This window comes from Sciurus carolinensis, chromosome 9 (genome assembly GCF_902686445.1).
Source record: "Sciurus carolinensis chromosome 9, mSciCar1.2, whole genome shotgun sequence".
In the NCBI taxonomy this organism is placed as follows: Eukaryota; Metazoa; Chordata; class Mammalia; order Rodentia; family Sciuridae; genus Sciurus; species Sciurus carolinensis.
The window spans coordinates 85,200,593-85,226,321 of NC_062221.1; the positions used below are offsets into that span (position 1 = coordinate 85,200,593).

General features: G+C 37.3%; 2 protein-coding genes across 2 annotated transcripts in view; one reads left to right on the forward strand and one right to left on the reverse strand.

Annotated features, from left to right (window-relative positions):
• LOC124992540 (formin-like protein 14) overlaps positions 1 to 21,225 on the forward strand; it is a 141,565-nt gene extending 120,340 nt beyond the window's left edge. The window contains exons 2-3 of the mRNA XM_047563434.1: positions 18,140 to 18,262; positions 21,093 to 21,225. Coding sequence (XP_047419390.1) covers positions 18,140 to 18,169 — 30 coding nt within the window. The 3' untranslated portion in view covers positions 18,170 to 18,262; positions 21,093 to 21,225. The remainder of the gene's footprint in view (positions 1 to 18,139; positions 18,263 to 21,092) is intronic.
• Positions 21,226 to 23,927: 2,702 nt separating this feature from the next.
• Positions 23,928 to 24,914, reverse strand: Ccdc54 (coiled-coil domain containing 54). Its single transcript, XM_047563162.1, has one exon. It carries the CDS (start codon positions 24,912 to 24,914, stop codon positions 23,928 to 23,930), a length of 987 nt encoding a protein of 328 aa, XP_047419118.1.
• Positions 24,915 to 25,729: the final 815 nt, after the last annotated feature.

The following is a 25,729-nucleotide window of genomic DNA, read 5'->3' on the forward strand; positions in this document are numbered from 1 at the left end:
CTAATCCCATTTCTCAACACTGCCAAATGCTCCACATGCTAAGAAATCATTTAAGTTTCAATATATGAGTTTGCTGGGAACACATTCAAGCCATGATACTCTAGTACTTGACAATTGCTTACAATCCCAGGTCTTGCTCCTAACCTAGGGTGGTACTTTTCCTGGTTCATTCTGGAATATGCTTCCTTTTTCCATAGTTGGGATTTCCTGATTCCTACCTGTAGATTCAGTCTTGCCTGAGGGTCTGAATTCAATTAATCAATCCTGTTCTAACATAAAAGAACTTAATTATTCACTCTAGTGATTTATTACATCTGCGCTTGAATTTTGGCAGCTAGGCTCTGCCAGCTTATACTCTAGTTCTAGCCTCTGAGAAGCTGGATTTTGTAGAAGCAGTTTTCTCCCCATAAGAATATTCTCTGAAAATTATTTTTAACATTTTTTAAAAGGATGATTATTACTATGATGAAAAAGCATTTAAGAAATAGTGGAAAACCAAAATATTGAGGAACTTGGGAGAGAATTGGGTAGTGGCTCCATTTTAGATATTTACTCTCCCACCAATCTGGATCCCAAGCCTTTCCTGTATGCGCCATGTGGAAACTAGCTCAGAACCTCACTTCCATGACTATTGCTACTCGATATCTGTGCTATTAACTGCCTATCTGCTTTGATCTCTAAATTATACATGTTCTCACCTTACATCCAGTGGCTGACATGTTCTGATGACATCTTATTGGATTTATCATTGACTGCCTCTCTAAAGCACCACATATTCTCTATCACTATGTTGGAATGATACAGTTTTGTCATCATCCAGGCAATGGTGGTAGGTAATAGTGCAGGTGGTTGGAGGTATGATGGGCATAACTGGATTGAAACTTTTTAAAAATGATTTAGGCAATTTCTTGGGAATCTGTACTGAGAAAAGACATTCAGGATACCAGGTTAGCAAAATAATAAACCACCATCTTACCATCTTAATTCTTTACTGGTATCTGGATAGATAGATAGAGCAATGGGTAGTTTGACTAAATTCAGAAATCCATCTAACCTTCATCTTCTATCAACATTTATAAATCAGTAAATTAACCTTTTGGTAAAAGTGATACTAAATAATAAATGTTTAATATCTTATTTGGGTTTCTTGGGAAGTAGACTCAGGTGCAGATTTGTGCTCAGTAAATTTTGGGGGACATTCTCTCTAGAACAAGTCCTGTGAGAGAGTGAGAAAAATAATGTAAATGCCAGAAAGACAGCTCAGATCACAGGGAATTCTAGAGCTGGAGGGTCCTTTAGAGTTGTCCTGATTGAAACAAAGCGGTCCAGCTTTTCTACCCACACCTTGATTAGTCATTGCAAGTGGGACAATCATCTGCCTTGCCTGAGGGCAACTGCTAGAGACATTTAAGCTATGAGAACTCTGCAACTAATTTCCACTAAAGTTAGCAAAATGTGAACCTAAGTCATGAAGGGAGGATCTGGATGGCTCTCCACAGCCTGCACCTCCTGCCACAATACATGGACATGTGTAACATACACATCTAGATGTACAAGTTGGCATACGTGTACATACTACGCACATAGAGCTCTATTGCTGTTCATCATGGTACTTTGATCTCACCAACAACTTGATCTTTTAATTTAAATACAAAATTCCTCAAAAATGAAGTTTGTCCTGTTTTAAGAAGAAATCCTTTTGGAAATCTCAAGTTCAAATCAGGCTATTTTATACTCAGCATCAAAAAGTCATTTTAGAGTCTTAAAAATAGCATTCTCCCTACCTCCACATTCTTACTACCACCTCACTGCTACATCAAAAAGCTTTTATAATAAATTATCTGAAATGTATCTAAAGGCATTTCTTTCATAGGGAGAAAAACACCCTTATGTATAAAAATCTATATCTCATCTAATGGCTGAGGATTACACTGGCTAAAGGCGTAATGAGGTCACTGTGTTAGGTTAATATAAGACATTTCTCTTCAGCCTTTTGGACCTAAGTGTCAGAGTGGTTTTTCCCTGTGTTAAAAATCCTATATTCTTCCTCACTTATAATAAAAAATCCCATTAAAGTAGCACTTTGACCATAATCTCTAACCTTGGACTCAATTGTCTAGTCCACTTTTATTCCCAGTTGATGTTGTCAAAAAATTATTAAAAATAGATATTTGATGATGCCAGATTGATTTTAATTTCAACTTTTTATCAAAAGAAATTTGTTACTGAATTAGTTGAATTAATTGGTTTCCTATCTTATGAAAATACAAAATTGTAGGTCTTATGACACATTTTATCTTTAGCCACTAAAATGAACATTTTGGACACAAATTATTATATATAATAAAGTTGTTTGTACTAATTAAAATGTGATTCCAGTTGTTTATTGAGAGCTGTTTTTTTTTTCCCCAAAAACATTGAGTATTTTTTTTCTCTGCCGGTCTGTCAGCATAGGGGCTAGATTTTCCAACAATAACTTTCAAAGAAGTCACTCTGAACCCCAATACTAAGTGCTTCCTTCAGACTATTGTGAATTCATTCTCATCATTTGCCTTAGCATCATTATCAATAACTAATTAGTATCTTTGGCATTAAAGATGGGCCTTAAAGATAAGGTAACATGCTGAAAGTTTTTTGAAGAGTGGGAAATTGTAGTCAATAGATAAAATTTACTGAATGACAGACAGTGCCCTAAAAGTTTTACAGTTTTCACAGTAGTGTGAGGCAGGGATTACTTACAAATTTTCAGATGAGGAATTCGAGGCTCAGAGAGGAATGGTAACCTGCTCAAATTCATAAAGTTAGTGCGTTTGTGATTTCAGCAGGGATTGTGGCTCCATGGTTAATGTTCTTGACCATTATATCACAGTTGCTTCTAATTAGTATTATGTAAAAAAAGTTTATATTTGCCTCCCACTTTTTGTATTTTAAAATATTTTCTCTCTGATATAGATTCTTATTTCTATTTTTTTGAAATATGAATAAATGCTATGGAAAAAATAACATTGACCAAAACCCTAAAAGTAGAAAGGCCAGACTGTAAATACAGTGACATGTAAGGAGGCTTGGATCATCTCTCAGTCTCTCCTTATAAGAAGGAGTCCAGCACTTTTTGAGGTACAGAGAGGGATGAGGTCAGAACTGGAAGAACTGTTGGTAGGTGTCACTTTCACTGTCAAGTCAGGGACTTTGTTCATTCTATCTGAACTGAAGGATGGGAAAATGGAACAAAGAACCAATCATCAGCCACATTTGTTTGAACTAATTATATGAAGCTAGTCAGTACATCCACGATCTGACTCTTGCATTCTAAATGGCACCATGAAGCTCAGAAAGAGTGTGTGTCCAAACCAAATAGTGAATTTAGTTTTGGGGTATGCAAGGGATTTAGGCCTTGGACTAAAAATGACTTCAATAAGAATCTCATATGTATTATTCATACCTATTTCTCTTGACTGTTCTTTCAGAAGGAAAAAAGGGACCAATTTTACATCTTTGTCTATTGGTCGTTGCTGTTTTATCTTTTAACAAGCAGTGTTCTTCGTGCACTGAGTCCCAAAGTCATCTTTTATTCCTACCTAGAATATTTTTGGTGTCAGCCTAATATTTTTATGTTGTACATTATTTTTTTCACCACTGATGAGAACATTTTCATTCCTTTCTTCTCTGTTGACATCCCCTCACACTCCCAATTCAGGCAGCTAATTTCTTTGAGTTTACTGCTTTATGGGAAGAATATGACAAGGTAGGAAAGAAAAACCTAAATTGACTTCCTTCTTTTGGTCTAAAATGCCTCATTACTCCCCAAAGGAAAATCCATCCCCCTCTAAACTTGTACTGAAGATGGATAGAGACTGAGGAAATGGACAGAGAGGTTATGGGATGAGAAAAAGATGGCTGGCCATAAAGAGCCAGTCCAGCAGAGAATGAGGGAGAAGGAGCCCTATGTGAGGCATTGTCCAAGGTTTCCAGAGTAGAGTATGTGTCCTCATATCCCAGGAACTTTGCTAGTTGCCTTTGCTTTGGAACCTAGTGAGGATTTCCCTTGGTCCAGGCGAGGACTTGATTTGCTGAATGATGAATATGATCCGTACTTTTGCTAAAACCCAACCATGATCCAAACTCATTGTGTGAATGACCCCTTTCCCTCCAAGTTTTCAGCATCTGTAGAAAAAGTGGGAGCCCTTGGAAACTTACATCAGGTTAGGGGAATGGGAAGCTAATGAAAGCAGCTCAAGATCCCCAAGACCCCATAAATGGGGATAATATAAAGTTGATACCCTGGTTTACTTCTTCATTTTAATCAAAGTAGATACATTACTCAATACTCTATGGCATCTGTTGCTTCTTTTTCCCTCTATCTTCTTCCTCCTCCAGATATTTCTTTTCAGATTTTGCTCCTTTTTTCTCATTCTTTAAATGTTAGTGTTCCTTAGTCTCCTTTTTATACCTCTTTTCATTTTGCACATTTTGGTAGGGGGGTGATGGTGGTGGTGGTGAGCCCATCCACTCACATAGTAGTACCATTAATATTGCAAAGATTCTCTTATTTATTCTATTAACCAAGACCAGTTCTAAGTTCCAGATCTACATATCAAAGTATCCAGTGGATATCTCCTCTTTGATGTACCACAGACATTTCCCTGCAATTGGACACATCTTATTTCTTCATTTCCAACTTGCTTCTGCCTCTTGAAGAATGTCACACCGTACTCCCAGTCTTTCACCTTGCACATCTGGCAATCACCCTTTCAGGTTTTCCCCTTTCTCTTATCCAATTAACCTTCTAATTAATATTCTTTATTGATAGGATTCTGGTCCTCAATTTTCTTGGATTGATCACTGCCACAAAGTTTGGACTAGAGTGCCTGTCTTCATTATCCAGAATTCTCGAAAATGTAACTCTATTTATGCTACTCTCTATGTAGACTGTGGGACAAAATTTGAAATATTAGCAAGTCCTACAGGGATGACCCTGACGTCAGAGGATCAGGTGGTCTTGCTAAGGTCAAAGGCTGGTAGACTTGGAGGATTGATTTGTTTACTACTGAACTGGCCTAGGAACTAAGGGTTTCAATCTTTGAACCCTGTTGGGGTTGGATGTGAGGTGTTCCCCAAAAGCTCACGTGAGACAATGCAGGAAGGTTCAGAGGGAAAATGATTGGGTTGTAAGAGTTTTAACCCAATCAGTGAATTAATCCCTGATGGAATTAATTGAAGTGGTAGGATGTGGCTGGAGGAGAATGGAATTGGGCTGTGACTTTGGGGTATATATTTTGTATCTGGAGAGTGGAGACCCTCTCTCTGCTTCCTGATGATGTGAGCTGCTTTGCTCTGCCACACTCTTCCTCCATTATATTCTGCCTCACTTTGAGCCCCAAGGAATGGAGCCAGCCTTCTGTGGACTAAGACCTCTGAAACTGTGAGCCCTGAAATAAACCTTTCCTCCTCCATAATTGTGCTGGTCAGATCATTTAGCTACAGTAGCAAAACAGCTAACTAAAACAAACACCAATTTATTATGTAGAACATGGGAGAGCACATGCAGGCCTTCTTCAAGCATATGCTCCATTCTGCAGCTTCTTTGCATTTCATTGGAAGTCTTAGAAATGGCATTCTGTGCTACAATAACTTCCTATAAGGGAAATATTTTGAAAATACTAATATGCTTATTTTTTTTATTATTTGATGTACTTGGAACTATGTGTTTGCTTCAAGGGAAACATTGTATACTATTACATGTATTATCTCAGAAGTGTAAAGAAAAAGGGTTAGTATGAGATTATAAATTCAAAAGACTTTAAGCGAGATAATAGTTTAGAATATCAGGGCTTACAGAAAAGGATTATAAAATTCCTTTAGAATATTGAAAAAATGGAGCTTACAGAACTAAGAATTTAGTGTTTTCTATATAGTATAAAAGAGATTCCCCTTAATTTATGACCCATATCATGAAGCTTCTTGGCAAAGTTTACTTTTCTCTGAGACACATTTCTAGATCATAGTTCTCCACCCGCCTGGTGTTTCAGTATAACCTTGATGCTGAGTTCGGACCAATGGCACTTGAGTGGAAAGCGATTTGTGTCACTGGATGTCCTATTTTATAGAAACTTTATATATAGTATGCTTCAAGGAACAAGAGAAAATCAGAACTACACAGTGGAAGAAATCTCATCTGTGTATGACCAAACAGGGCATCTGACCAAGGGACAATTGTATTGAGCTATGATAATGGGAGCTAGACATAAACTTTCTATTGTGTAAAGTCATAAATATAACAGGGTATATTTGTTACAACAGCTAATGTTCTCTTAACTTGTACAAAGATATGATTCAGAGCGATCAAAACCCTCAGACTGGGCCCAAGGGATTGTGAAAAAGAGGAAGAGGTGGACAGCCTGAGCTGGGCCCCACAGGAGTCAGTTAGAAGTGTGTGTAAGTGTGTGTGTGTGTGTGTGTGTGTGTGTGTGTGTGTACATGTGTACTATTACACCGGAGACATCTAAGAGGATGGGACTGAATCATTCCAGGGATACTGAGTAATTGCCACTCAGACCATCCAACCCATGAGTTAACACTAATGTCCCAACGTCAGACCCAAATGTCAGAAGGGTGTGTAGTACAGTGGTGAATAAGATATCTTGCTGTGGAGACAGGCAGACAGTTCAGTAAGGATCAGAGGACTTTCCTGCCTCTGCTCTCTGGAGATTACACAAGCCACGTACCTCCCCACGTTATATATTCTAGATGTTATTTTAGGAACTAGAAGGGGAAGGAACATAAATCTGAAAGATATTAAACTGATTCACCCAAAGGAGAACTTAAAACTAGTTAGATAGGGAAGCATAATTCTGGTAGATTGTTTCAAATGAGCAGAGAGAGCTTAAATCAGAAGAGTTAAAATCGTAAAAATAACAAGTTAATTTAGTAGGATGATAGTTCAAAAGGAAGGTCAGGCATGTTTTAGAGATTAAAGGCACCACATATTATTTGCATATTTGAGTGTCCCTTGGTGATTTGTCTGCCCCCCTTTTTTTTCTTTTAAATAAAATCACTCCTTCTAAAAAAAGACTTCCTTCTACTTTCTTTTCCTCCTTTTCCACTCTTGCCTCTCATCCAAACAGTCTTCTGCTCAGGCGTGTTCACATCCCGTGTTTTCTGGCATGGAGGAGAAAGGCAGAGGGTGTTTTATTATATGCAGGGGACCCACAGTGGACTTTGTTCTGAGCTTCAATTCCCTTCAATTTTTTCCCTTACATTTTACCATTTCTAAAGACAGGAAAACTCTTCCAGTCAAAATGATTTTACAGTCTCTAGGCAGGGGAGTTGTGACAGTTGTCATTTCTTCAGTATATGAAAACTAAGCTGGGCATTGAGGTATCTCTTCATTCTTTTCTAGTTGAGTTGTTTGCATTGATAATAAGTGGTTGAGATAAAATTTAAATTTGGATCTCTACTTTTTGCTTAGAATCTCTGCACAAAGGTATCTTTATGGTGCATCACTGAAACAAAAATAAGGGTATGATATGTTATATACCAGGAAATGGCATTAAAGGCTTGAATTTACCAAATCTCCTGTAACAGACTGTAATAAATCCTAGAACTTCCCCTACGTTCTTTCCTTCTTTTTATGGTGGTACTGGGGATTGAACCCAGGGTAGGTAAGCACTCTACCACTGGGCTACTGCCCCAGTCCCTAGAGTTTACCGCGCAGGGAGAGGTTACTTTTACTAACATTACTTTGCATTCATGTAGGATCATTATTCAGCTGTTGAATACAGATGTGTCAAAAGTTTCCAGTTAATTTTTAGGGAAGCTATTTGATCCGCAGTAATATGTAATATAATCATAGAAGAAAAAAAAAAACTATGAATTTAACCAAATAGGAAATGCAGAGGAAAAAATCCTGATATAATTTGATATGGCTTGAAATTTACTGTCAATCTTAAAAAAGTCAAGACCACAGGCACTGGTGAAAAGCTAAATATAACTGCCAAATGACCCACAGTTATTTAAAAGGATCTCTATGCATTCTCTATTTGTCCAGAGGGTTTAAATGCAAATTCTGATATAAATATTAAAAACAAAGTATTCAGATTGATAAACAAATGATACCTTTAGTTAATTTGTAAAGAAGTTTGTATATTTAATATAGTTTCTATTTCTCCTTGACAACTTTTATAAATATAGATGATGTGTCTTATTGTCAATGGCCCCTTAGACTCCAGAATATGTGGACAATGCATTTCTACCCCTCCTTCATGATCTTACCTCTGTGTTGCAAATGTTCCCACACACTCCCTTCCTCTCAGTGTATAGCCCAGCTTCACTGAACAGATTCCACCTCTAGAAATATATCATGCTTTCTTATCTTTTGTACCTAATGAACATCCTCTGGTAGCCTGCTCTTTCTTTTTTCCTACCCTCAAATGCAATTTTCCTGGCTCACTCCTACTCCTACTTCAAGATTCGGCTGACATCACTTTTCTAGAAAATCTTCCCTATGTACCAACTCCATATTGTACCTCGTGCTTATCTCTGGCACTGTACTTACAGTGCAATCTTATATTTTTACTTGCATAGATTCAACAACACACAAACAAAAGCAAACATATTTTTCTCGCAGCATGGCCCCTACTTGGAAGCCAAATTCTTCATCTGGTGCTTTAGCTGCGGAAGCTCTGATCTGTTTCCATGCTGCTTGTGTGTGATCACACTGCATGTAAGAGATTATGGAGCTATTACAGTTTGTTGTGTAGAATTGCAGGGCTCAGTTTGCAGAAGCAGGGCTCATTCTAAGCATTTGAAGTAGGATGAACTATAATACAAAGACTAAGGCTCATACACATTCATCAGAATGTTGCAGGTCTAAAACTGAATCTTTCAAAAGTCCCAGAGGCAAGGGTGCTTCTCTCTCTCTATCAAAGTAGGAAGGTAGAATTAGGAATCTACCAATGACCTGTTAAATTCAAGAGGACAATGCCATAGCTGCCACCCAGGAATCTGGAAGCCATTACCTCTACTGCACCTACTTGTGGACCCCCATACAGATTGATTTCATGTTCTGGACATTGTGGGAAAACCCAGTCTCCAGGAACAACAAGCAGCAAGGAGCTGGGCTCTTCCTCATCTGTGTATTCAATCACATGCAAGTACAACTAAATGATCGAAGCAACCTGCACCCTAGAAACTTGGCAGCAAAGTCTTCTTGGCAAAGCAGCTGTAGCTCTTCAATGGATGCAGGTCAGGAAGGATTCTAGAGGCTGAAAGGACTACTGAAGCTAATTCACTGCACTCACCATAACCAGGCATACTGAGAATTTTAAGCAAGGTTTGAATCTTTACTGGTTAAATCTGATTATCCACTAAAACCCACACCTCACATAACTACAAATCCATGACATATTTTGAGACAATGGATTTTTGTCTTTAACTAGAATTTACTCCTAACAGAAATTGTGCTATACTCCTCTTGGGAACGTGGTACCCAATGCCGTGTCTGGCCAAATGAATAAATGAATATACAATCAATAAATCAGTGAATGATAGAAAACCTACATTTTTTGTGTTTCTTTTTGAATTGTCAAATCTCTTTGACTTTCTCTAATTCAACAGGGACAATTTTGCCCCTCTCCCAGGGGACATTTGGCAATGCCTGGAAATATTTTTGAGTGTCACTCTTTTGAGGAGTGAGTAGGTGAGTTTACTGTTGGTGTCCATTTGGTCAAGACCTCAGAGCATCTTCCTACAATATGCAGGGTAGCCCCCTGCAAGAAAGAATTATCCAGTGCAAAGTGTCAAGACAGCTGATGTTGAGAAATCTGTTCTAATTACTTCTTCTGCCCACTTGTGTCTGCCATAATATTCTTTTGTCGGTAAATTAGAGTCCTGGAGAATCTGGAATCTCTCAGAATGTAAGTCCTCATCAGTCTTATTCCTCTTTGGTAGCCACCCCTCCCATGGTCTCTCATTACATTTAATCATTCTGTTCCCACATGTATTAATAATGGGCCTTGGGGACAGAGACTGGTGTATAGTCTTGTATGGGGAATATTACTACAGGAAATTTTGGAAGATCGCTCTTCAACTTCTATTTTTACTTAATCTCACAGCTCTAAATTTGGAATTAAAATTTCATTTCATTTACACAACACCTCCAATAAAGTGAGAGAAGTTATTCCAACATATTTTGAACCTTGATGGGCAATACACCAATTTTATTGAAGTAGGTAATTTTTTATTCATTTTTCCTTTTTAAGTTATTTGTCAACAGAATGGATAGTAAACTACTTCTTAGAAGAATTCAGAACTTCTTTTAGTTTTTAAAAATTTATTTCATTTCAGAACAAAATACCCCAGGGAGTAAAAATATGTCATTAAATGATTATCATAATTAAATACTTATCAAAATAAAAGTACTTAGTCATAAAGTCAAATATGTTAGTGAACAGAACAGGAAGTCAATATAGGTCTTATTGCTAGAACAACATAAAACTCAGTTTATGTTTCCAACAAATCTTACTGAGCATCTACTATTCCCCTCTGCTAGCCACTGAGGATATACTTGTGAGCAAATTATACCCAGTTTCTATGCTCGTAGTGCTTCCATTATTTAGTTAGGATTTCCCTTAGTAGATAGTCACACAAGTAGAATTTAATTATTATGATGACAAGTACTATAATTGAAAATGGAAGAGTGGTATGAAAGTAAATAAGGAACCTAATACTATTTCTGAACTAATCAGGAGAACTTTCCTTAAGAAAACAGTAATTAAGCTCATACCTGAAAGATGAGTAAGAGTTAGCTGTGCACAGTGTGAAGGAAACAGCATTCCTGGCAGAGGCATATATAATATCCTGAGGCAAGAAAGACTTGTTTTGTTCAGGAAATGCAAAGAAGGGTTTTGGATTGATAATTAGGATTAAGGAGCCAGTGAATGATTTAAGTAGAGGAATTACTGGATCACATTTACATTTTAAATTACTAATCACATTGCCAAGAGAAAAATGGAATTGAGGAAAGGGAAAGTAAGTTAGAGAAAACTAGTTAGAAAGTAAACTGAGTAGGGGCTGGAGTTGTAGCTCAGTGATGGAGCACTTGCCCAGCACATGTGAGGCACTGGTTTGATCGTCAGCACCATATAACAATAAATAAATAAAATAAAGGTATTGTGTCCATTTACAACTAACACACACACACACACACACACACACACACACACACACATATTTGATGACTAATTTTTAAATATTTTGACCAAAGGGAGAAATTAAAGGAGAGAGAAGTGTTTAGAATGACTCTGATTGGAGCATCTGAGATGATGTTGGTACCATTTTCCACGGCAGGAACTCTAAAGGAGAAACAAGTTTTGATCAAATTGGTTATAGATAATAAGTTTATTTTGAGGCATCCTATATTTTGATTGTTTATTTTTTGGTACTGGGGATTTAACCCAGGGGCACTTTACCATTGAGCTACAACACACGTTATTTTTATTCTTTATTTTGAGACAGGGTCTTGCTAAGTTGCTGAAGTCGACCTTGAAATTGTGATCCTCCTGTTTCAGCCTCCTTAGTCCCTAGAATTGTAGGCATGTTCCACAGCCCCTGGCCTGTATTTCAGTTTCAATGATATTGGAGATATTTTAAAAATTTGGACCTATGTATCTATAACTCGGAAGAGTCATCTGTTCTGGAGATAGGATTTTGAAAACCTTTGACTATATATAGATGGTGTTTGACAATACAACTGTAGATGATGTTTGAAGATATGAGAGTAGATGAGGTCACTTTGGGAGAGAATATGAAGAAAGCGAGAAAAGAGCCCAAGGCTGAGTCCTGAGGAAAGTCACATGAAAAGGTTGGGTAAGGGAGATGTGCACAAGGGGTACTCATAATAAGGAACAGGGAAAAACAAGAGAAGCATAGAAACATGGAAGATGGAAAACAAAGAGACTATTATAAGGGAAGAGGGGCATCCTGTGTACAAGAGATGCTGAGAGATCAAATAGGAGAGAAATGAAGATTTTCAGTGACTTGGCAACATGAAGATAATTGATGATTTAATGAGAGAATTTAGGTGGTAAAAACAGAAGCTAGCTCATAATGGGTAGAGATTTCAGTAGGAGGAAGAAGTGGAAATAGGAGCTTTAGGCTATATATGTTGCAACTTGATTAATAGGTAAGATTTTAGTTGGAGATTCATTAATTAAGTAAATTTTAGTTTTTTCTTATGATAAGAGAGACAATAATAAGTTTAGACGATAAATAAAAAGGAGGTCCAGTAAAGACAAGAACTTGAAATTATATAGGAGACAATGTATATTATCCAGAGTGGGAGATTAAGAGAAAGTGAGATGAGATGGTATACACAGCACATGTCAAGAAATTTTTCTGTGATAGAAAATATTTATATTTAGTAATGGGAGGAGAGAAGGAAATAATGAATATAAGTTAGAATATTTATTTTCATATGACTTTCCTCTGGAATGCATGATTTTAGTGGTTTGAGATCATCTGCACATATATCTTCAGATCTTGAATCTAGTGTCTGTATTATTGGATGTTAAAATGTAGGAAAGCATTTGTGGATGTCTTCCTACCAGTTGAGTGTTTAATGATAAAGTGTCATAATCTAATTGGAAGTTGTTGGATGTAATATTACTCCATTGTCATGGGGATTGAGAGAACTAGATGCCCATGCATCTCCATGTATATTATGTACACATCCTGCTCTCACTTCTCACACCAAGTCCCACAGATGATTTGGCTAAGGATCCCCAGGAAAACAACCAAAATAAAAGTTGATGAGCACCATACAACCATGAGAATCCTGATGTTCTGGGAGACTTTAGGACTGAAGAATACCTGTGGTCAATTTCTCACCTGAGTTCTGGACAGACAGGAGTAGCAAAATTTACTGTGATAGTGGCAATGGCAATATATCAGTAAGAATTGCATCTGGCTCTAAGAAACAAAGAATTCAACTGTACTGGTTTAATCAGTGGAGGTTTAATAATAAGTACAGAGGTACAAGTTGCTGGTGATGTTATAGTGACTTAGTGGTATCAGGTGTGTATCTTTGTGATTCATTTGGTCTGTCCTTGTGTTTCTGATGGAAGTATTCAAGTTCAAGATGTTACTTCTGCTCTTGAGGCAAGAAGGAGAAACTCTAAAGGACTTAACAGTTCACATGCCTCTTTTTATCAAAAGGCAAGATTTCACAGAATTACTTCTAGCATATTTCTGCCTACATAATATGCAGGATAAAAGGAGGCTGAGATGGTATATATTTGACTATGAAGCTAGTAGAAACATGATAGAACAGTGTATGGGAAATAGCTTTTGGATAGTGCAATCGACAGTGTCAGTTAACAATAGGGAGCTAAGGAGGGATACTAAATAGAATAAAGGATAGTAGTTCTCATGGAGAATGAAATCACTGAACCAGACAGTAATAGCAATGGAGAGACATAGCCAGGACCTAAGCATAGGAAGTAAGAGTCACCACATAGGAATAGTACTGAAGAGATTGAAAACAACTGAAGGCATCCGTGAAGAAAAGGGGAATCAGTAGGAAGACAGAAGCTCTTAGAAGTTCTATGATGTTCTATGGGAACATCAGGATATTATTCTGTCTGCTTTACTCACCAACATGTTACCAAGAACTTTACATGTTACCTGTTGTGTGGTAGACTCTCAATGATTGTCATTTAGTGGGTAAATGAATCACCTAAGAACACTGTGAGGCAGGAAGTGATGGAGGGGAAATGTCTCCCACCCCATATCTAATAAAGGGTCAATATAAAAAATATGTGAGGAACTCAATAACAAGAAACAAACAACCCAATTTAAAAATGGGCAAAGGACCCAAACAGACATTTCTTAAAAGATGTGCAAAAGGTATATGAAAAAAATAGTCAGTAGTCCTCAGGAAAATGCAAATTAAGTGAGATATCACTTCATTACAGTAAGATATCACCTCATACCTATTAAAATGGCTATTATCAAACAAACAAAAAGTAAGTGTGGACAAGGATGTGGTGACAAGGGAAGCCCTGTACGCTGTTGGTGGGAGTGGAAATTAGTAAAGTCACTATGGAAAATAGTATGGAGGTTCTTCAAAAAATGAAAAATCAAACTACGGATTAGAATACTGTGATTCAAACTAATTTAGTAAATTTCAGATGTCTCACCACAAAGAATGATAAGTGAAGTGAAGAAAACGTTAATCAGTTTCATTTAATCATTCCATATTGTATACGTGTTAAAATATTACATTATACCCCACAAATGTACACAATTACGATTTCTCATTTACAAAGATATTAATTTTTTTAAAAGCATGGTTAGAAAAATTCAAGATGATAAAAGTGGAAACTTGGTGATTCCTTGCTCAATTTGGCGTTTATTGCATTGGAGGTGGGACTGATTTGCATATTATAATGGTTAATTTTCATAGACTAAGAGAAGGACATATCATCTTTATGTCCTTTCAGTTGTATGTCCAGGAAAGAGACCTATTTAAAAGAAACACACAGAACAGAGGAGGTTGGGATGGAGATGAATTTCAGGGCTTTGTCAAACTGGGATCCTTATCCACTTAGGGACCGAAAATGAACACCCTGGGGAGAGGATCAAGAGTAGCTGAGCCTCATCATGTCCACACATGTCTTTCTTGTCCTTAAAGGATATCTGCACTTTGAGTTAATGAGAACCAGAATACTTGGCAGGGGAAATTTCACTCTTGATTAAAAATTCCATTTGTCTCTGAGCTGTTTCAATAAAATGAAAGAGAAATGAATCTGAGATTACCTAGTACTTCCTCATTCAGATGAGTCATAGTGAATTGAATCTTAAAAAAATTTTTTTTTCAGTCTTCTTAGGCTGCTGAGTCATATAGTATTCTCAAAGTTACAAATACATTAAAATTAATTTCACAATTGTGTGGAAGTTCAAAACTGAATTTTTTTTCTAAACAGAGAGTAAAGGAGAGCTATGTGAGCTACCCTGTCTCAGATTCAGTAATTTCCAAAAATCTGAAAATTTTGTATAATTATTTGTCAGTGTTTTTCTTGACTCTTGTACATTTCATTGTTGCAGATGAAAGAGTTATAATCAGTGTTTCTACAAAACAAGCTTATTGTAAGAGGCATTTTCAATGAATTATAAAACAACGCAAAACCTATCTTTCCTTAGAATTTAAAAAAAGTTAATTTGTCTGGAACCACAGAGGGACCAGAATATTAGAACAAGAAAAGAGAATAAAATTAGATTAAGATCCTTTTCATATATTTTCTCAGGGTAGACAGTTCTATTCTCAATTGAGAGACTATTAAAAAGCAAGCAAGTGAAAACAACCATAGCTAAAATTATTTTCCTCAGTGAATTATAGCTTGTTTTATTCACTTGCTTTTGAAATTCAGACTAAGGAATATTCAATTGTCTTCATTTACACAAATAAAATCTATGATTATTGTGTATATGATTAATTCTATTGAAAAAAAAATAGGGATTGGAGTAGAAAAAAAAAGAGAGAGAATTATGAGGAGAGTATCACAGAGAAAATGACCAAAAAACAAAAACGAAAACAAAAAAGAATAGGAGAGAGAGAGAGACTGAAAATACAGAGTAATTGAGAAATACATTGGGGGACTACCCTAAGAAGTTAATCAGAATGGAGATGCAGTCTGGGATTGGAATATACTTTTAAACAGTCACACAAAGGGGACAAACAGAAGGTGAAGCGTGGTTGCTGGCCTGGGCAACAGGGCTTGGGGAATGGAGTAGGTGGTAAACATTACCAGAAGTTGGAGCCGGAAGCCAGGGATGACCAGAAGCACAGGCAGGAAGGAGAGGGCAGGTCAGAGACACTGAGCTTCAGGGTTGGGAAATGAATGGGGGTGAGGAGAAAATTGCACATGACCTTAGCCTCCAAGTCCACATAGGTTACCACCCCATGCTGAGAAAAACTGAGATGGAAGGAGGCAGTGGGGGAAACAGGGAGACAGATGGGAAAAAGAAAGGGCAAAACATTGGCAGAAACATACAAGTAGAAATAGTAACCTCATCAAAACCCAGGAACAGTGATATGTATTAAAGAAGGGGTGAAGGATGACAAGCCAAGAGTGATTCACAAGATTTTACATTTTGAGTGTATTAATACATTTCCTGTTAAACTCTGTTGTTCTCTTGATTGACAGGTTTTGCAGTAAATTATCACTGTCCTTTAAAACTCATATAAGCTACTTAAACATTATTCACTGCTCTTCAGTTTTTTAGAAAAACTGTTTTAGAGGTAACATCTGAGACTTCTACCAGAAGTGTGTGTGTGTGTTGGGGGGATGGTTACTATTATTACTATTTTTTAAACTATAGCTGTAGTAATGAGAACAACATCACTGGCAATAGGTAAGGAAATTAATAAAAATTTTATAAATCTCTAGTATATTTGTATATCATACATACATATTTGATACATATATATTTACACACATATACATATATGTATATATATCCATATATATATATATATATCCCTGCACACATGTGTACATATATACATTACCATACCTTATTAGCACCTTATCAAAGGCTCAGATAATCAAAGACCAATATGGTAAATTCTGGGATAAGAAAAGCCAGAGTTTTAAAGATAATGAAATAATGAAATAATACCTGTAGGGTCTGGGGAAGGAGGCTTGTTGGGCAGTAGTAATGACAGATTCCTAATTTTGATCATTGTACTATGCTACTTCATACAGTATTAGGGATTCCACTCAGAGGGTGAGAGGTCCAGTTAAACATGTCTTTGGCAGATCAGTGCATTTTCCCTTACATCTAACTATTCCCTTAGCTGTCAGGATTAGATTTGGTATAAATCCTTCATAACTTGTGCCTAAAGGTATTATCTGGAACATTGGAATCTGGTCCAGACTCTCATAACCTGGGTAACTTGAGGCAAGTCACTTTTGCCTCTGGATCTTAGGTTCCTCTTCAGTAAGTTGGACCAGTTTTCTGGTCTTCAGTCTTTTTTCCTTCCTCAACATATTGGACATATAGCTTCTACCTTGTCTTTTCAGTAGTAGTAATAGTAGCAGTAGCAGCAGTAAATCAGAACAGTAGCTGAGTACTTACTATGCATTAGGTGCTGAGCTAAGCATTTTTTCCTAATTTTATCCATAGCACATAATTGTGCATCATAGTTTATTATTGTCCCCAGTTTGGAGACAAGAAAACTAGTTCAGAGAATTTAAGAAATTCAGGAAAGTCACTAGGTAACACAGCACCCATTAATAAGGCCTATTCAATATTTAGGTGCTTGTTCTTAGTCTCTCTATTATGCTGCTCCTTATTGTCATTCTTCTCAAATGGGGAAGGACAAGGTCATGTCCCTCAACCCAGGGACATATCATGATATTGGGGAAGGATTAATTTGTAAAAGTCTGCCAGGAGAATTTGAAAAGCTGGGGTTGGGGGTCCCCCTATTTGCACATCACTGAACTAAATAATCTTTAAGCTTCTTTTCATGGCTAATCTTTCAGGACTTTGAGATCCTCTTGCTGAGAAAGGAGAAATTTTCTATTACTACCACTTGTGATAGATTGATTCTAGTAAATTCCATTGCTTTTTGTTGTTTTCTGATAGCCTGCATAAATTTACCAGTCATCAGTTCCTCTTTGTCTCCTTCAATAACTCATTGTCTCCAGAGCAGCCTCTGATCAGAAACTTCATTAAGTCAGCTCTGATTTGTCTTCTGATCATACCTCTGAGATAGCATATTGAAAACGCCAGCGGGGTCACCAATGGTGCTCTCTAATTGGGCTGCCATAGGCACAATGTCATTAATATTGCTCTAACAACAAATAACCATGTCACTGATGGCTGTGATCCAATTACAGCCTGCAAATCAAGCAATTATTATCTTTATATTTGGCAAATATAAGTTGACTGAGGGTCACTATAAGTGAGAGTGGCACCCACGTTTTGATATTCTGATCTCAGAAAGATGCGTCACACCTTCCATCAGGATATTGGACTGTGAGAACACCCCTTCGGAAACAATTAATGGAAAGAGTACATCATTAGAATCAAACTATCACCTGATCATATTTTTCATGCATTTCTTTCCCTTTCCTAGATGAGAGTGAAGGAGAAGGGAAATATCTAAAAATAGGTGGAATCCCTGACTAAAAGGAAAAACTGGAAGACTCCTGCCGAGAGCTGTTTCTAGAAGATTGGGCAGATTCCTCAGAGCTAAAATGTAAGTGAGGGTAGGAAAGGAATGACCACATGTTAGATTAAACTGCTGTTTTTACTGTTTTCAGGGCACCTGGTGTGCTGTGCACCTCTTCCTGGGAGAAGTATCCTAGTGTTGGAAGGGAGTTAGACACTATCCTATTCCTTAGATCCTCCGCTGCGTTTCAGTCCTCTGGGAGTGTTCTCTCACTGTCTTCTTTGCTTTTTTCTACCCCACCTCTGCCTCTTGCTGGGACACATCCTTGCTCGAGCTTTAAAGTCCCACTGGAACCTCACTCTGCCTATTCACCATTGCCTGCTCCACCAGCATCTTCTGCCACCAATATTTAACAGCTCAGAAAGGCTTGGAGCTGGGTGCAGTGAGACATGCCTGTAATCCCAGTGGCTCTGGAGGCTGAAGCAGGAGGATCTCGAGTTCAAAGCCAGTCTCAGCAACAGTGAGGTGCTAAGCAATTCAGTGAGACCTTCTCTAAATAAAATACAAATTAGGTCTGGACATGTGACTCAGTGGTCAAGTGCCCTGAGCTCAATCCCTGGTACCAAAAGACAAAACAAACAAACAAATAAAGGAAAACAAGACTTGGAGATTCATGTTCCTCAAACATAATTGTTTTCTAAATAGGTTTGTTATGATTTGCATCTTAAGTGTCCCCAAATACTCATGTGTTGAGGGCTCATAGCCTGTGGTGCTATTGGGAAGTGGTGGAAACTTCAGGATGCGGGACCTAGTGAAAGGAAGTCAGGTCATTGTGGTGTGCCTTGAAGGCAATGTTGAGACCCAGATCCTCATCCTCTCTTTTCGTTTCCTGGCTGCCATGAGGTGAGCAGCTTTGCTCTACTGCTTGCTCCCCTCCATGAATAGGCCCCAAAGCAACAGGAACAACTGATGGTGAAACATTGGAAACCATAAACCAAAATAACCCTTTTCTCCTTTCAGTTGATTACCTCAGGTCATTTATCATAGCAATAGAATCTAACTAACACAAGGTTATATTCCAAAAGATAAACTAGGGAGCAAAGTCTTCCAGTTTTCCTCCTACCCCACCATTTCCTCTATTTCTGTCATTGTTTATAATATGCACACATTTGCACCAATTCTCTTCCTTGTATCTCAGCCTTCAATTCTTCATCATGGTGAGAGAATTAGACCCTACTTAGTCCTAATTTCCTGGATGTTCTTAGCATCCACATGAAACCCTTGTCTCCTTTCTTACCCCAAATCCCCATACTTTAGCTTCTCATTTCTATATTTCCTATTTTGGCCTCCACTTAGCTCCTGTTCTGTGTCTCTTGATCTCCAAAGTATCTTCTACTAGTACTACCAATGTGTGAAGTGTTTACTCCACTATAAGATATAAAGCAGAGCAGGGAGAGCTGGAAAGCTGATCCAGCTGTCAGGACTACTGCTCTTACAGTTATATTCCCAAATAGACTTTGGCATGGGGAAGAACAGAAGCTTGGCTCTGTAGCTTCCGTAATCCATTATCTCAGGTGCACTATTGTTCAATCTTCTTTTACAGGTTGGTAAGAATCCAACGCTAATGCTATTTCTTTGTGATATGCATTACTAATTTCAAACCAAGGATTAACAACTGAAGTTTCAGAGCATAATTTGATGATACATTGGAGACAATTTACATTTTGGAAGAGTACATAGGACGATATAGGACAAATATAGTTGAATATTTGTGACTGGAAAAATTAACCTTCAAAAATTAGCTCTTAGGAATAGCAATTTTTTTATCTACATGAATCTCGAGTTGCATCCTATGAAAATTCTGTTTTACATGAGGTGTGAGGGTTTTTAAAATTCAAATCAAGCAACAGGCCAACATTAGCAACCAGAAAGAACACCATTTAAAAGAATGCTCCTTCAGAATAGGACTAGTATCTTTTCATCTCTATTTGTTCACACCTAGCTCATCTAGTTCCTGGTGTAGAGTCAGATTTCAATAAATGTTGTTGAATGTTGTTTTTAAATAAACAGAATGATCTTGGTGATTGTGTCTATTCAAGCAGGTATTCCTAACGGAACTAAATTATTTATCTTAAACTCAGACTCCCTTCTTCTAAGTCCTTTTCTTTGTTGCTTATTTATATAGTGTGCAATTAATTAAAGGTTGGCGATGATGGAATATTGGTTGAATGCCCAGACTAAGAGGAGAGATTCACACCCTGTCTTATTCTAATCACGCTATCTTTGGATGAGGGAGTCAAGAGTTGGTTTGGTGCTTTTGTATTTAGTTTGTCACTTTGTTCGTTGTTTGTCCAGCATCCTTTATGACTGATAAAAGGAGGCAGAGTCCCAGTGGGAGCTCTTTGACGCAGGGCCTCTGTTCTGTTCATCTTTATGCCTCTATTAACACTCCTATAACATCCTTTCATCTAGTTAGAGAGGCAAGGAAATGACCACTGTTTGTTAAGTATCCTAAATCAGATACTGTTCTGGGCAGATTATATAAATGGTTCCATTTAATCATGCAGGAGTCTTAGGACATCAATTATTCTTAAGAGTTGAGAAAACTGACGAATGTTAGGTTCAAGGAATTTGCCATACTCACATAGTTATGAGCTTCACCATTATACGCTAACCTGCTAGGAGAATGCCCACATTATACATGTTCAGCAAGTCATGAACCTATTCTAAAGTCTGTTCTGAGATGAAAGTCCTAACTCTTTTCACTACTTAGTCTTGTCTCCCCAATAAATGTGCTTAATTTAAAAGCAACAATAATGGTTTGTGATGTTTTGGTGAATGCACAATGTTTTTCATGTTTGACTTATACATAATAGACATTTATTGAATTATGTTTATATACAGTTTCTTTTAATAGACACCCAAGTGGAGAAGATGAGTGGTCATCAAGCTCAAAAACTCAGAGGGTCCCAGGAGAGATTGGATTAGAAGTCCTTTGAGTTGGGAGCAATTAAATCGAAATATCAAGTATTTTAAGGGAATGATTAGTGGCAGAGGAATCAGCTAAGAAAACCGAGAAGGATCTACCAGAGTGATGGAAAGAGAACCAAAGAGAGCATTTTTATGAAGACATGATTCTGTCAACTGTGGAGTGAATGGGTGGGGACAGGGACAGGGAGGGTAAACCTTCCATTCAAAAAGGATGGTAGGAAATCAGCTAATGAAGAGGGGAACACAGGGTCTAGACAAAAACGAATATTTTTTGAAAGTTGAATACAAAGAATTATTTGAAAAATGGTAAGATGGAATAAAGAAGAATACCTAAGGAAGGCGCTGTAAGCCACTGGAGGAGGAACTGGGCAAGAGACACACCACCTCCCCTCAGGCAGGAAGTAAGAGGCTGGTGAATTGGAAAGCAAGGCCTGGGAGAGTGATTTCCTCATGTACAGTTACAAGTTTAGTTATAATTTAAACAAGTCATGAGAGATCTTGTTAGGGTGATGATAATAAATGGCTCAAAAGCAAAATCCTCCCTTTCCTCACAGGGACCTTAATGCATTAACTGGACAAACAGAGTCATCCCTGGGGAGGAGGGCTTGAGATCATGAGAAAATCATGTAGAGTCCCCTTCTTACCCTCTGACATTCTTATGTAGGTAAAAAACAGGTTAAAATGAACATGGAAATCCCTGAAGAGAAAAATGAGTTCCATAAAAGGTTTGGAGTAATAGCCTGTTAGAATTGTGCATGTATGGAACGCTTGGTGGCTTTCATTTCCCTCACTCCCCATCAACTCCCAGTCCTGTGCTGGTTTGTTATTCCTTCTTCCTGCCTCATTGCCTTCACCACCTCCTTCTTATCTTACCTCCTTACAGCAAGCCTCATCAACTCCCTTTCCTCTCCAACACCGGGGGTACTTATTACCTGGCTTTCTGCTGCCCATTCTATCTGTCACACATCAGGGTTATTTGTGGACATGTTTCATCTATCCCATTCAATGCTGTGTCTAAGTTAGGGAATGTCTTCTACTTTTCTCTTATTTTACATGATGTCTTGAAAAATTTTTTACTAAATTAATATAATTCCCTTTTTACAGTTGAGAGAACACACCTAGCTGAGATTGATTACATAATAGAATTTACAGGTGTAGGATTTAGAATTGAAGTTCAAAATGTACATCATGTGATCCCCAAGTCTATGTTCTCTCCCTAAACTGTTTGTCCCTCTTGAAACTTCATGTTCTAAGGGTCCATGTGAAAGAGGAAAGGTAAAAACGTGCACTAATACACAGAGGCTCAGATGACCCAGGCGAACCCCAGCTGAGTTACTTTTTCTCTTCCAGAAGCATTTGTGATGCCATTTGCCTGTCATGACTTACATTCCCTAGTTACCCGCCCCCCAATGTGAGTCTCTTACTCAGTGAGCTGAACTAGGGATCTGGCTGTTCCCAGGGGCATCTGTGAATACATACAGAGAGATTGCTAATGCCATTACCAGAATAGTCACAGGTTACTTGGTAAGCACAGTTATCTCATTCAGAACAAATCCATTTCAAATATACCCTTGCTTTTATTAGGTATTTTGCAAATTGACCCCTCTTAAAAGCTATTGTGTACACATTGTGTCTGTATATTTGTAAAGAAGAATAAAATAAAATGTATTTACAACTGAAAACAATGTGGTATACAATTACAATGACTCTGGCATCAGACCAAGTTTTGTCTTATTGTATGTCTGCCCTCGTTTCTGCCGTACCCAGGTTAGATGCTTTTCTTTGGAACTGGATTGCTCTTAGCTAGTTTCCAAAAACCCCCTTTAAAAATTGTTAGCAGATAATAATTAAAAGTAGTATCTTTACAAAGAACATTTGTAGTTTGACAGCATATGATCCCAAAGGAATGACTCTTGGTAGATTTCATTCACTGAGATAAGTTGTGAAATTTTTAAATAGTTATTCTCTATGATTCTTGGAAAAATTACAGTACAATGGCAATCTCCTATTATGTCTGAAAATGAAGCCTACTCTGGATATACAGTTTATAAAAAAATATACCTTGTTATATTGGCATTTATGATCTTATACTGTTGAGATTTAATTTACTTAAAAAAAATCCCTCCTTAGATCTTCCTTTTGTTCCCCTGAAGTAAACATACAGGACATGGCAGCCTTTGTCTTCTTTCATGAAAATGTAAAAATTACCTGGAAGCATATTAAGCCTTCTCCTTATCTATAATCTGGTAGAGATGACGCTAAAGTGGAAAGAAAAGGTCATTTTTGTAATTAATATTTTTCTTGCAATAATCTGACCTCTTAATATCCTTCATTTTTATAGTGCCAACTAATAGTCTCGTCAATGGGTCCCTTTTTACTCTATGCCTTTGAAAGATTTGACCTTAGAGAATGTCTCTTTTATCACAAATTTCATCTACAAAGCATGTAGAAAACTGACTTAGGGACTCCCAAACTGTTTCACATTTCCTTTTACTCCCTTTTATTTGCTTCCAGTAATATATGAAAATGGACATAAGTCCTTACGAATTGCCTTTGAGAAGGCAAGACATTGATAGAAAGTGGATCACAGCAGTCTAAGGGGATGATTCGCCTGCACTTACTGTAGATGTATACAAACTTTGCAGATCATGGGGCCGCAGGGAGCAAACTACGAAGGAGTTCACAGCCACCACAACAATATGCGTTTGCTTGGAGCAACCAGGTTACATTTATTTTGTACCAAGCGAAGTGGAAAATAACTCTATAGTCGAGTTACTTCCTCTTTTGAGGAACCAAAAAGGCAGTAAATGTAGTTGAAAAAAGAGAGACAGATTGTGGTCAAACTTGCCGTTGGTCTAGTGAGTGGACAGTCTCTCTTGGGAATGATCTGTGGTTCCTCAGGAAAGATGACTGGCCTAGAAAGAAGCCATTGAATGAACTCTTCTAACTTGGTAGCACTGAGAAAAAATCTCCACTTTCCTCCATGAACGAAAGTTAGCTTGATCCATGTGCCAAAGTCTGGGTAAATATAAATATTTGACCTTGCTTTTTTTAAGCTTCTTGATGCCTTTTTTAGGTTATTTTCCCTCAGCGTTTCAATTTGAGGAGAAACTGGTTTTTCCTCGAGATGACCAGTGGGCTCTGGATAACTGGGCATTTTCTCTGGTTCTGCTGAAGAGATTTCAAAATCCTTGGACACCGATGTGTTCTTTAAAGTTTCTGGTTGTATGTATTTATGAAGCAGTTCTATGATTTCTTTACCTCTTTCTCCCTCCAAAACTTCTAAACAATGTGTGCTGGAGCAAGAACTTTGGTTTTCCAGCTCTGAAACCTTTTTCTTTAAAGCATCAATGTCTTTTTTCAGAGAGAGGATATCTTTTGTAGCTGTGTCTTGTTTGTCTTCGTTAACATCCATTCTGGTTTCGAGGACCTCCATCTGCTTCTGATAATGTTCAATCTTTTCCTGGATTTTTGATACTGCACTGACAATATCAGTCATTTGGCTGAGGAGTTCAATCTGGGAGATTTTAATATCTTGCAGCAGTACCGTAAGATTCATTTCTTCATCCAAACTAACATCATGTTGGTCACAACCATAGGAAGTCATTGTTGGATATCTAGTTGAATCTGGGTGCTGGATCTTACATTTTTGGTAAACATCTTTAAGAGATTTTCTGATCTTGCAGAGATTTGAAGTCCACATATGTCCAGCAGCTGCTTTTACCCTTTGGGTATGAAATCTGTACATCTTTCATTGCGAAATAAGATGCAAGGTATTGGGAAATGTGATCACAGGAAGATGCAGTGTCAGAATTAAATGACCTTTCTCTTGCTATTGGCTGGATTTCTTTCCTGGTAGCCACATCGAATGCTCTATTGAGAACAGCCAAGGCAACAACGGGCACTCTTAGATGGTTAGCTTCTTCATAGGTGGCCCAACTGGAGAATTCTGTGAAATAATGGTCAGCTGCATGGAATTCTTCCAATGGTAATAGTTGACCTGACGCTGATGTCACAATGTCTGCTGGATTACAATGTTTTTAAGCATAGGACAGTGGTTCTCAAGATTTTTGTCACAGAACTTTTTTTTTTCACTTATAAAAATTATTGAGGAACATAGAGGTTTCTTTATGTGAGTTGTATCAATTGATAAAGACTTAATTTTATTCTCTAAACATTAAGACTAAACATTTTAAAATTAAAATTCCACATTACAAATTAAAATTAAGAAAGCCTTAACTCAAATTTTTAAAAAAATGATTACATCTTAACATAAATGACATATTTTGGTAAGAAATAATTGTTTCTTTACAGAAAAAAATGAGAAGAGTCTGTAAATGTTTAAAATACCTGGATTTATAGATGATACCTACATTCTCCTGTTTTTTCATTTGTGGTATGTTTTGGTCGAAGTGTATGAAAAAAAATATGGCCTCTGGAGATACATAAATGAAAAGGAGGAAGAGTATCTTAAGTCTTTTCAGATAATTGAGGATATTATTCTTTGCTATTCCACCAAAATTTGACAAATAATAATTTTTTACTACTTAGTTTCTCCAGAAA